This window comes from Schistocerca nitens, chromosome 3 (genome assembly GCF_023898315.1).
Source record: "Schistocerca nitens isolate TAMUIC-IGC-003100 chromosome 3, iqSchNite1.1, whole genome shotgun sequence".
Lineage (NCBI taxonomy): Eukaryota > Metazoa > Arthropoda > Insecta > Orthoptera > Acrididae > Schistocerca > Schistocerca nitens.
This window is the reverse complement of record NC_064616.1, coordinates 830,813,335-830,826,533: the sequence shown is the minus strand read 5'-3', so window position 1 is coordinate 830,826,533 and position 13,199 is coordinate 830,813,335. Positions and strand designations below refer to the sequence as shown.

Sequence of the window (13,199 nt, the reverse complement as noted above, 5' to 3'; positions counted from 1 at the left end):
TATCCTTTCAGTGTCAATGCAAAAGTGCCACAGTAATAAATACAAGTTATTATCAAATTTTAAAATACTATTTCTGAAAACCTGCCCATTATGTCTGACAACAGATGCTCTGTAAAAGGAACTCAATTGCACTACAGTATTGGCTTCATTCAACACTGTTGTATTTATGGCACTGTTTGAATACTCTCTACATTTTACATGAACCTTCATTTTCATCTATATATTCACTATATCTGTAATGCTTGACCAAACAATATGTTCATATGGTAAATACAGTACTGAAATTTTCTCTTCACAACCACGTAATTTGTTTTTTTTAATACACCTCATTACTGAACTACCAACAGCTGTCATAGCTCCACCTCTTCTTTATTAATGGACAGAGAGACAAAATATAGATTGGTACTCTTTTTCATCATAAAGGAACCCAATTCTCATTTATGTTTAAATTGGATGAGAGGGCGACTGAGTTCCTTCATGGAGAAAAGAGTTCAGAACTGTATTTTGTCTCTCTATCCATAAATACAGGAGAGGGTTTAGTATTTTTTCTGAATCCTGAGGGATCAAAAATTTTGTTTGCACATAACTCAGGTTATTTATGCCACTAGTACGTAGCCCCAACTTAGATTACAGACACTATCACACTAAAAGTAGTTCCTTTAGCAATAGCAGCTGCTCTCAAGGGTACAATTCTCATTATTGCCCTCCCTTTCTTTACTTTATCAAAAGCAGAGTGTTTAATTCTGCTTCTTAGTGGTTTAAATTTAATAATTACAAAATTTTCTCGGCTGACTGTTCACTGCAAATTTAGATTTTCTCAACAAATCTCGATGATGAAGTCTTCTTGGACTATCAGCTAAGTCAAGGCATCATTCTGTGGCAGTGTTTCAACAAGTAGGAAACTTGTGACTCTTTAAGCTTTCCGGCGGATGTGTTGTAAATAGTCTTCACAGGTTTGCCGGTGGCAAACCCGTGAAGACTATTTACAAGTAGGAAACTTGCTGAAATGTTGCAGAATGACACCTTGTCTCAGCTGATAACCTGAGAAGATTTAACCATCAGATTGTTCACTCTTCTGAAAACTTTTGTGTGTTATTTGAATATCATATGTCACTAATCCACTTCAATCATTGAATCATTCAATATCCTAAATATTTTCCTTACACACACACACACACACACACACACAGAAAGAGAGAGAGAGAGAGAGAGAGGGCACAGTGTGGTCTTGATTGATTTGTTTTTATTTGTCCAATTATGTTGTTGTTCAGTGATTTATTAATAGAATACTTACCAAAAATGTCTCTCTAGTGATATTAGTGGTATGTATTTATGTAACAGTGTACACCAGCTTTGTATGATTATGTGACAAAAATCCATTAGCAAAAGGATGAAAAGCAAATTTGATAACCCAGGGCGATAATAGAAATAGATTTTGGTTGGTTTGTGTGGATTGAAGGGACCAGACTACAAAGGCCATTGGTCCCAATAGATTTTAATGATCATAAACACTTATATAACCACATTTCAGAATAATATTTATTTGATGACTCAATTTTTGTAAATTATGATTCTCGATAGACTTATACTAAAATATTCTGTAGGAACTATAGAGTAAAATAAAACAGACTATTTCTTTGTGGATAGCAGGTTAGATCATGCATTAAAAATGCACATGTAAAACATTATTCATCCATCCTTATAATGTGTGTTATCATAAAAATACTAATTATTTTAAATGACATCACAGTAAAATAATTAACATTTGATTAAAAAGGACAATTTTGCCTCTTTACTTTCAAACTGACTCATTTATTTTTGCACATGGACCTCATTTAAGCTTCTATTAATAGTTTTTTAAATTAATCATTGCCATATATTTCTATATTTCTTGATTAATATACATATTGATGGTATCTGTCCAGCTTCATTTATTATTTTTACTTTTGTAGAGTAATTTCTCACAATTTATAAAGAAAAAATTAATGTAGCAGGTAATAGTGTTTAAACAAATGTGTGTTTTTTTCTTTTGAAATGAAACCCTCCATTTACTAAAAGGTATGTCTTTCAAAGACAGAAACGTTATATTTGTAGAAGGGACTACTGCAACAATTAAAAAATTCACTTTTGTGCTCCATAATAAAGTTTCATTGATAGCATATTAAACACATGTTTTGTGGAATCACAAGAGAATATTCTTTTTGTATAATTCAATTCTCTATGCACTATTAATTTTCAGTCTGATTACCTATTGTTAACTTTACTTAAATTCTACAGTTAAGGAATACTATGGAGAACTTAACATGTGCAACTGTAAAGGGGTCAGCTGTAGATATGTACTTCAGAAGGCAAGTTGAACTGTCAAACATGTATCGTACTATGGAAGCAAATAACTATGATACTGCAGAAGAGGCAATAAGGGATGTTAAGCAAGGGTAAGTTCTTTGACCGAATGAAAAGGCACATCTAGATACTTAGATGCAACTTAATTTTTTAGTGTCCAGGATACCACACTGAATGATTTCTTATGCTATTGTACAATGTGCAGCTCCATCCTCAAATAAATATATGATTAGTGCAACATAATAAATTTGTTACAAAAAATTTTACATGTTGTGGAAACTATATCCCATATCTGGTGGTTTTCAATTCATACACCATTCTTCACCAGTGAGAGGAATCTGTATGTATAAGTTTATTGATTACTTTAAAATAGGTAACACAGAGTGTACTAGGCAGCTCAAAATAATAATAATCTAGTTATGTTAAAACTCAGCCAGTGGCCACATCAGCAAATGGCAAATTCGAGATGAAAAATGAACAAGCATAAAAAAGGCAGAATGTCAGTCACCATAATGTCAAACTTTTAAGAGATGTCTAGATATATTTAAAAATTGATATATTTCAGTTTTGGAACATCATCATCAGAAGGAGGTAACTCAATAAAATAATACACATTTCTTTCCTGTGCCACAGAGCAACTACTGTAGCCTGAAACTGGTTGTAGAGAGAAGAATGATGGCATTATGGGAAAAGAGGAGTGGTAGGGGATGGAAGTAGTACAGAAAAAACTGAGGCATAAAAAGGCAGTAGTAAGGGTTGAAGAGAGGGGACAGAGGGAGAAGATGTTGAACCCTACTCATATACTGTACCACTCCTATCCCATTAGCTGAAGAATTAATTTAAAATAGAGAGCCTCCCCTACTTAAGGTGTTTCATCAGCTTGTCAGTAAAATCACTCCACATTTTGATCCCGGGCAAGCAGAAAGACAGATCCAATTTAGTCCACAGTAGATATAATGGTAAGAAAAAGTGAGACAGTCACAAACAGTGAATGAGAAAAATAGGTCTTTTAAGAAAGTAATTGATCCAAAAAAGAGAGAATGACAGAAAGAGAAGTAAACAATGTAATGAAATTTCAAATTTAATTATAAACTGCCTATCTACACAGTTTAAAGGTACTGGTGTTGTGGAACAGGAGGGGGGTTGAGATTCTAAATTCACAGATTGCTGGAGCTCCTGGCCATAATCTACTGGTGGCTGTTCATGCATGTTAATAGCTGATTGGTAATTTTTATTGTGTGCACTATTTCTATCCTCTATCCTATTTTCTGACTCAACCAAAGAGTATTTTTGAACTACACTTTTTTTCCACTACTTCCCCACTTAATTTAATCATCATCCCCACTCTTTTCTTCAGGCATGTGTATAATTCTTGCCCTTTATGTACACAATTATTCAGTTGAATCTCACTACATCCTCAGAATATTTTGTACATTGGTCTTAGTAATTTTAATTCTCTAAAGAAGAACAAACCTCTACACAGTTCAAGAAGAAGTAACTCACTTTTCTACTTGAGTATATGGGTGGTGTTTTGCCCTGGTGTTATTCTATTTCTGTTGTTTGTTGTGATAGGAATCTATCAGATCACACAAAACTATTGTTTTTTAATCTTCATAGTTTCCAAGCAGCTCACATTTTTTTCTCCATGGGTTCTTTTTAATTCTTCCGTTCACTGTGTTTCTGGCTGATGGCAACTTCCGTCTCTGGCAGTAATTCTCCTTTGTTACTTTTTGTCTGTATATGTTTCTGTTGAAAATGTCTGATGAACTTATATGAGCCTTTTCTAAATACTTTTTGACCTGCTGGATGCATGGTATGGTTTTGAGTTGAGTTATCGATGTTGCGGTTTTGTGAATGATGCTTGTTGTTTGTAGTCTGTGGATAAGCCCATAAAATTTCTATCTCCATTTTCGTAAATCTGCCATGGGATTTGACAATTTTGTAGTTCTTATTTGCCATTATAATCTGTGTTCATCTTCTGTTGTTTTGGAGCTGAGTATTCTGTGTTTTCAATCTACTAATTTTCGTTACTTTAAAGGGATGTGGACTCAGATTTTCAATGAAAATAACGAATTTTTTACTATCTTATAATATTTTATAACACCCACTCTTTGAAATTATATATTGAACATGGTTGTACTCCAGATGTAATCATATTAATTTATCAGTTTTCTGATTTGGTGCATACAGTTTTTTTCACTGAAAACTGTTGTGGCTGGCTGGAAATCTCTCAGTCTTTTGCCATGATTTCAACAGTCCTATTTCCCATTGATTATTTTGTGTAGCATATGACATACATGAAGTTCCATTGTTTGCCAACCTGGAAAATAGTATTTTTCTCATTTTCAGTTTATATCTTTGACTGTAGTATTCTTTGTAATTTGGTGAACATGGTTATTATTTCAACAACATTCTTGCTCACTGTTGCACTGTTTGTGTTTCAGACACTGGGTGTGAAATTGGAACACTTTCAGAAACATTTTTAATTTAATGAAAGAGTATAATGAGATTATGGACATAGCAAACCATAGTAGCTACAGGAAAATTGAGTAACACAGTCATACAATGAGTATTTTTGGAATGTGAAATCAGGTGTAGAATTTTTTTATACATGTTTTGAGTGCAAGCATAATTTTGCAGATGGATTGGTTAAGCTTGTAAAGCAAAAAAATTTTCGATAAAATTAGTGGGTATTAAAATACTTTATTTTAATGTATATGATTCAGTGGTACCATTTAAACAAGGCAAAATTACAAAATGCTAGGTTCTTGAGATATTGGGATTTCCTCTTGGCTCCAAGATGGTGAGTGCCATGTTGGCCTTAGATTATGCTAGGTTACAAAATACAAACTACTCTCTCAAATGTTTAATAAGGAGTATAAGATAGTTGAAATATCAACAATATTAGAAAAGGGCAGTTTGCTGCTCGCCATAAACGTGACATGTTGAGTTGTAGACAGGTACAATGAAAAGAATGCTCTTGGCCAAAGCCTTCTTCAGTAAAGACAAGTGCTCACACATTTACACAGGCAAGTACACATTACATACACACAATCGTTACCTGTGGCCATCTGACCAGGAGTCTGGCCAGAGTGGCCAGAGGAAGTGGTAATGTGTGTGTGTGAGGTGTGATTGCTTGTGTGAATGTGTCTGCGCTTCTCTTTTCTGAAGAACATTTTGGCTGAAAGCTAATATGTAAATTTTTCTCATCATACCTGTCTGCAGCTCAGTGTGTCATCTTTACAGTGAGGGGCTGTCTGTTCTTTTCTAATATCACTGATGTTCCAACCTGGAGTTTCCATTGTTTCAAACAGGACAGTTGATAAGAGGTGCTGTGAGAAGACTCCAGCATGCATTTGAAGATGAAAACTGTAGCTATGCAGTAGGATTGCTTTATCGTTGAAGTTACCTTTTTCCATATGTAATGTATCATTTCTCAGCTTTCACTAAAGGGTGAATCATCAGCTTTTCTGTGTATGAATGGATAACTAATGTGTATGCACTGAAAAAGTATTATGTCCATTACTTGCACAATAAAAAAATTTACAGCAATAAAAGGAAGAATCTTTGTAAATCTACCTCATATATAAAAAAAAATAATATTTGAGTCATCTAACAAGATTTTACAATCCCATAGTTCAATGTTGACAGGATACATGTGAGCACACATAATATGTAAAAAATTAGCTCACTAGCTAACATAGAGACTGAGAAGTTTTACATTACTTCAAAAACAATTTTATATTGCAAAGGTGTCAGTTCCACTTTCCCCTTAATAATATTACTCAATACATGCTCAGATGTTTGTAACAATTACAGCACTTGGGAAAAAGTACTCTAGAAGAATTCACACTCAAAGAATGTGTAGAGTATACCAGCAGTAAGTGTTGCAGATTGCATACAAATGCCAACAGGGTGGCCCTCTCATATAATAGTGGAAAAGATCTGTGCTGTGCCAAGCTAAAGAGCCAATGTGTAAATATGGAAGCGAGTGTCAGTATGTCTTGGCAACATCAAATGGTGAAACATGAGCATATGAGTGATTTCAGACAAAGCAGAATTAGTTGAGTGGTCTTGTGAAATGCCTTTTAAGAGTGGGTAGTGAGGAATGGGTATTGAACCATGAATTATGACCACTATTTTGTCTGCATCATCAAAACACATTTTTCAGCTTTCTGTTAGTCAACAAAAAGCTGAACAATGTGTTTTGCTGATGCAGACAAAATGGGACATTAGGACCGTCTGTGGACATGTCTCCTTCAATGGTCTGACTCTACTTGCTGCAGACTAGATTATTGGTAGACATTCCATTGAATCAGTTTTTGTTATTAAGAAACCAGAAGCCTATCAGACTACAATAGGAACATAAACACTGTCACTTGCATGCTGGGTGGCAAAATGTAGTGCTTTTGGGTGAATCCCACTATATCCAGCCCTGCAGTGAAGTACTATGTTGGCCATTTACATCTAGTATTTCTGGATAACAAAGTGAGCAAATGTCAAGTGTAATAAGTCACTGGATATGACTTGCAATTTCAGCAACAACATATTTTGTACAATCTGGACAGTAGTTAATATATCAGGGAGATATTATAGTCGAAAGTATTGATTATTTGTGGTTATTAAGTTGATGGGATGGGAAATAAGTGACTTATAGGATTTGGTTTGCTGAGGAGGTGGGACAGATGGCATTTTGATCAACAGCATGAGGAATGTGCTGGTTTAAGGGTTTATGAATGCAGTGGGCAAATATAAATACAAAGACTTTTCTAAACACTTAAGGCGTGAATCCACTGCATAGGCTGTGGCGATTCAAGCTGTATGGCTATATCTCTGTTCCTCTCCAGTGGGTTTCCTTTAATGTAACTGAATACAACCCCTTTCAAAGGACACACATGCATGATTAAAGATGTGACATTGGGAAGGGTTGTACTCGATCATATTAAAGGAGTGACACTGAACAGGCGCACAGCTACTGCTTTGCTGCATGTATCACCACAGCCACTGCATTGACATCATGTTTTAGGTTAGGCTAATTGTTCAGTAAGAGGAGACTTCTCTATGGGAAATGTTACTATCAATGAAAGGTAGAATTTCAGAAGTTTCTCATGGCTCAGGTTAATAGCCAATACAGAGGTGTCATCCAGGGTGGCAAGGATTACCAGGAAAATACGTGAATGCTTTTTAAGACATCAACTGGTAGTGCAGTCATAAATAAGGGCAGTAAGGGCAGTGTAGTGGTCCTGTTTCTAAAGTGTGCCTGTAATACCATGTGTTTGGATTAATTTGTTAAGTATATTGTCCAAGTATTGGAAGTTGAAATGAGAGTCATTGTGAAACTCTGGAGAATCAGAGAGTTGTAATGCAATGTGGTTTGCTTCAGTCAGGTTATCAGCTAGGTGTTTCTTATTGTGGAAGCAAATATAGTGCCAATGAAATGATGGAAAGCTCTCCAGTACTTTGGGACATAATAGAAAATGTAGTACTACATTTGTTAAATATTTGGTGTAAGCCCAGAAATAATTTCCAAAATGTCTTTGTATTTTACAGTGGAATGTTGCTACTTCCCAACTCTAAGTTCCCCTTGAGGAACAACATAACTGCTGAGTTTCATGCAAATGGAGCAGATATCATGAAAGGAGTTTGGGATGCTTAGGACCAATAAACACAATTGGGATGTGGGTGGATATGGAGTAATTGTAGTTGTAATTGTAATTGTAATGTTATTAATCCTGTAGATCATACATTGTGTGCAGAGAAGCACATGATGATATAGGACAAGTCAAAAATGGAGATGAGATGATACATGGTTAAAATTATTATGGCAGTGATCTTATAATGATACAAGTGCTCATAAAATACATGTGTAATGCCAAGAAACAGAAAAGTGTATAGGTGGATATTTTGTGAAAAATTCAGAATTGCACACTATTTCTAAATAAGCTCATGTTATTAAGGGAAAGAAACATATAAGCAAGTAGTTGGAAATTCAAAAGTATCAAATTCATTACTAAATTAAAACAGTAAAGGTGACACACTTCAGTATTAAGCTGTTCGGATTTACATACGAAGTACGGCACATGAACGGAACAAACTTTTATGTTTCAATAAATTCATCTATACTATGAGGGTAATCCCAAAAGTAAGGTCTCCTATTTTTATAAGTACATAGACCTGTTTATTTCTACAGTAGTTTACATCAGTTTACAGCTTGAACATTTAGCTATTTTTCGACATAATCACCATTTCTGTCAATGCATTTTTGTAGATGCTGTGGCAGTTTTTGTATGCCCATGTCATACCAGCTCACAGCCATGCTGTTCAGAATGTTATGAACCTATTCTTTCACCTCTTTTAACCTAGGGAACAGGTGATAGTAACTGGGCGCCAAGTCAGGACTATAGGGTGGGTGGATGATTATGTTCCCCTGAAACTGTTGCAGGAGAGCAACGGTTTGCCAAGCAATGTGTGGGGCAAGCGTTGTCATTGAGAATGTATATGCCTTTGCTCAACAATCCTCTTCCCCAGTTCTGAATTGCCCGTTTGAGTTTTTTCAGAGTCTCACAGTACCTGTCAGTGTTAATTGTGGTCCCAGCGATTCAGCTCCAACAACAAGGTGAAAGAAGAGGTTCATAACTTTTGAACAGCATGGCGGCAAGCTGGTATGACATGGGCATACAAAAACTTCCACAGTGTCTACAAAAATGCATCAACAGAAATGGTGATTATGTTGAAAAATAGCTAAATGTTCAAGCTGTAAACTGATGTAAACCACTGTAGAAATAAACAGATCTATATACTTATAAAAAAATAGGAGACCTTACTTTTGGGATTACCCTCATATAACAACACTCTTGTAATAAATATTTATGGAGAACACTTTTAAATTATGAAGTGCCTTCAGTGTTTTAATGTTATTAGGTAGCTTATTGTACAATCTGTTTGCTGTTTGCAGTGGCCCATTCTGTTTTATTGTTGTGTATGCATGCTGAACATGTATATCCTGCTTTCTCCTTGTGTTATACAGATGGATATTCTGGTTAGTTGATACAAGATTGTTGCTATTTTCTAAGACTGTCGCTATTTTCTAAGATCTTCCTAACAAATATTATTACTTGTAAGATATATAGACATGGTAGTGGAAAGATGTGAAGTTTCTTAAATAAGGTCTTGCATGAGCTTCTTGTGGCAGCATTTTCTATGGCTCTTGCAATTATTTTTTGGCAAATAAAACAACTTTTGCTGGCAGTTGCATTTCCCCAAAAGATTATGCCATATCGCAATAACGGTTCTGCCTCGGCAAAGTATACATTTTTTAGTGTCTCTTTCAGTATGCAATCAGAAAGAATTTTGATAGTGTAACAAATGGTATTCAATTTATTTGTAATGTATTTTGCATGTTGGATCATCTTAGATCCATATTCCGAGAAGTTTTGTGGAGCTTACGTTTTCAAGAGTTCTGGTAAACACCTCTATGTCTGTTGTTAGTGGGCATTTATTTTGCACTGTGTGTAAGTGCACTGTAACTGTTTTTTCTGTGTTTATTACTAAATTGTTTCCAGAAAAGTAGTCTGTAATGTGGGCCGTACACTTTTTAATATCATGCAGTAATTCTTCTCTGGTCCTTCCTTTTACTATCACATTTGTGTCATCTGTGGATTTTATGTAATTATGGTTTGGATTGGTTGGTCCCAAGTCATTTACAAAGAGTAGAAACAGAATTGTTCCTAGAATGGAGCCTTGTGGTACACCGTACTTAGTGCTCTGCTTTTCTGAGCAGTAGGACTTTATCTTGTTTCCTTCTTGGATAGCAAGCTCAACTACTTGCTCTCTATTTTGGATATATGATTTGGTCCATTCATAGGTTGGGCCCCTAATACTTACAGATTAAAGTTTCTTAAGCAAGATGTTGTGATTGATGACATCGAATACCTTAGAGAGGTCTAGAAATATGGCTGATATATGCTCTTTGTTGTCTACTGCATTTAAGGCTTCATTTAGGAATGCAAAAAAGAGAAATCTCAGTAGATGTAGATTTTCGGAATCGGTGATATGTGTTTGAGAAGTAATTATTTTTTTCTATGAAACTGATTAATCTTTTATAATAAAGTTTTTCAATTATTTTGGAAAAACCAGATATTAGTGAAATAGACCTATAGTTCGATACTTCCGTTTTTATCCCTTTCTTGAACAGAGGTTTTACTTTTGCCTCTTCAATTTTTCTGGGAATACCCCTTCTGATAGAGAACAGTTACAGATGGCAACAAGTGGCCTGGCTATGGGGGGAGCATATTTCTTATAGATGTAGTCAGGGATAATTATAAAATGTATTTCCTTTTCATTGGTGGGGTAGTCCACCCCCGGTAGCTGAGTGGTCAGTGCAACAGACTGTCAATCTTAAGGGCCCAGATTCAATTCTCAGCTGGGTTGGAGATTTTCCCCACTCAGGGACTGGGTGTTGTGTTGTCCTAATCATCATCATTTCATCACCATCGACGTGCAAGTAGCCGAAGTGGCGTCAAATCAAAAGACTTGCACCAGGCGAGTGGTCTACCTGACGGGAGGCCCTCATCACATGACATTATTATTGAAACTCCCTGGCAGATTAAAACTGTGTGCCGGACCAAGACTCGAACTCGAGACCTTTTCCTTTCGCGGGCAAGTGCTCTACCAACTGAGCTACTCAAGTACGCCTCATGCCCCGTCCTCACAGCTCCACTTCTGCCAGTACCTCGTCTCCCACCTTCCAAACTTAACAGAAGCTCTCCTGCGAACCTTGCAGAACTAGCACTCCTGAAAGAAAGGATATTGCGGAGACATGGCTTAGCCATAGCCTGGGGGATGTTTCTAGAATGAAATTTTCACTCTACAGCAGAGTGTGCGCTGATATGAAACTTCCTGGCAGATTAAAACTGTATGCCGGACCGAGACTCGAACTCAGGACCTTTGCCTTTCGCAGGCAAGTGCTCTACCAACTGAGTTACCCAAGCAGGCCTCACACCCCATCCTCACAGCTCCACTTCTGCCAGTACTTCATCTCCTACCTTCCAAACTTAACAGAAGCTCTCCTGCGAACCTTGCAGAACTAGTACTCCTGAAAGAAAGGATATTGCAGAGACATGGCTTAGCCACAGCCTGGGGGATGTTTCTAGAATGAAATTTTCACTCTACAGCAGAGTGTGCGCTGATATGAAACTTCTGTTAAGTTTGGAAGGTCGGAGATGAGGTATTGGCAGAAGTGGAGCTGTGAGGACAGGGCGTGAGGCGTGCTTGGGTAACTCAGTTGGTAGAGCACTTGCCTGCGAAAGGCAAAGGTCCTGAGTTCGAGTCTCGGTCCAGCACACAGTTTTAATCTGCCAGGAAGTTTCATATCAGCGCACACTCTGCTGTAGAGTGAAAATTTCATTCTAGAAACATCCCCCAGGCTATGGCTAAGCCATGTCTCCGCAATATCCTTTCTTTCAGGAGTGCTAGTTCTGCAAGGTTCGCAGGAGAGCTTCTGTTAAGTTTGGAAGGTGGGAGACGAGGTACTGGCAGAAGTGGAGCTGTGAGGATGGGGCATGAGGTGTACTTGAGTAGCTCAGTTGGTAGAGCACTTGCCCGCGAAAGGAAAAGGTCTCGAGTTCGAGTCTCGGTCTGGCACACAGTTTTAATCTGCCAGGAAATTTCATATCAGCGCACACTCCGCTGTAGGGTGAAAATTTCATTCTAGAGACATTATTATTATATTATTGGTGGGGTATAGAAAAATATATTTATTATTTATATCATATCTGGACTGATTTCTGGGAGTACACTGTAAATTTTGATTTATAAGATGTTCAGCTATCTGTGTAAAATAGGAATTAAATTTATTTGCAATTTTTTTAGGTTCAGTTATCACAGCTGACTTCTCCATTATGCAGTTAAAATTATGGAAATCTGTCTGTTCTGTTGTAGTTTCCTTCCTTAGAATATTCCATATGGCTTTCATCTTATTGGTGGAGTTTTTTTATGTATGTGTCATTTGCCATTATTTTTACTTGTTTGACAACATTTTTGAAGATCTTTGTATAGGTTTTGTAATAAGTATCAAATTCAGGTGACGTGAGATGTTTGGATAATCTGTGTGGTAATCTTTTTTTGTTTGATGGTACCAAAATTCCAGAAGTGATCCATTTATTTTTTTGTTTTCCATGTGTATATTTTCCTCTGTGTTGGAGGGGAGCACAATTCAAAGTAGTAGGAAAAATTACTGATAAAGTTATTATATTTTCCATCTGTGTGTCTGCAGTTATAAATCTCTTTCCAGTTTTGTTTGATCAAGTAATGTAGAAAGTCATTTATATTTTCATTGCTGTATTTTCTACTGGTGGTAGTTAGGCAGTGTTTAAATTGCAGTTCAGTTTCTGTACTCAGTGAGAGTTTTTGAGCTGTGTGATCCTGAAAGCCCATGTTTAGTGTTTCTATTTTATAGTACATTTCTACATTTACAAATATCTGATCAGTGGTGGTAGATAAAGTCTTTGTGATATGAGTTACTGTTTCTACAGTAGATTTTATATTAAATGTTTGCAAGAGATTCAGTAATTCATTCTTTTCTCTGATGTACTTTGCAAAGTCAATATTAAAATCACCACATAGAATAACTCTTCTGTTTCTTCATGTTAGCCTATTAAGTAAATATTCTAAACTTTTTAGGAAAGTATTTATGTCACCAGTTAGAGCTCTCTGTAAACAAATAATGGCTAGTTTAGAGTCCACTATCTCAACTCCTGATAGCTTGACATCTTTTTCCATCGTTATTTCAACACAAAATTTTATATTTACAAAGCTTATATTATTGTCCTCATCAAGCCAGTGTTGTGTTAGACACA

General features: G+C 36.1%; 1 protein-coding gene across 1 annotated transcript in view; it reads left to right on the top strand.

The window, feature by feature from the left end:
- LOC126248855 (glutamate [NMDA] receptor subunit 1) overlaps positions 1-13,199 on the top strand; it is a 613,579-nt gene that overhangs the window by 563,660 nt on the left and 36,720 nt on the right. Inside the window, exon 15 of the mRNA XM_049950286.1 lies at positions 2,278-2,435. Coding sequence (XP_049806243.1) covers positions 2,278-2,435 — 158 coding nt within the window. The remainder of the gene's footprint in view (positions 1-2,277; positions 2,436-13,199) is intronic.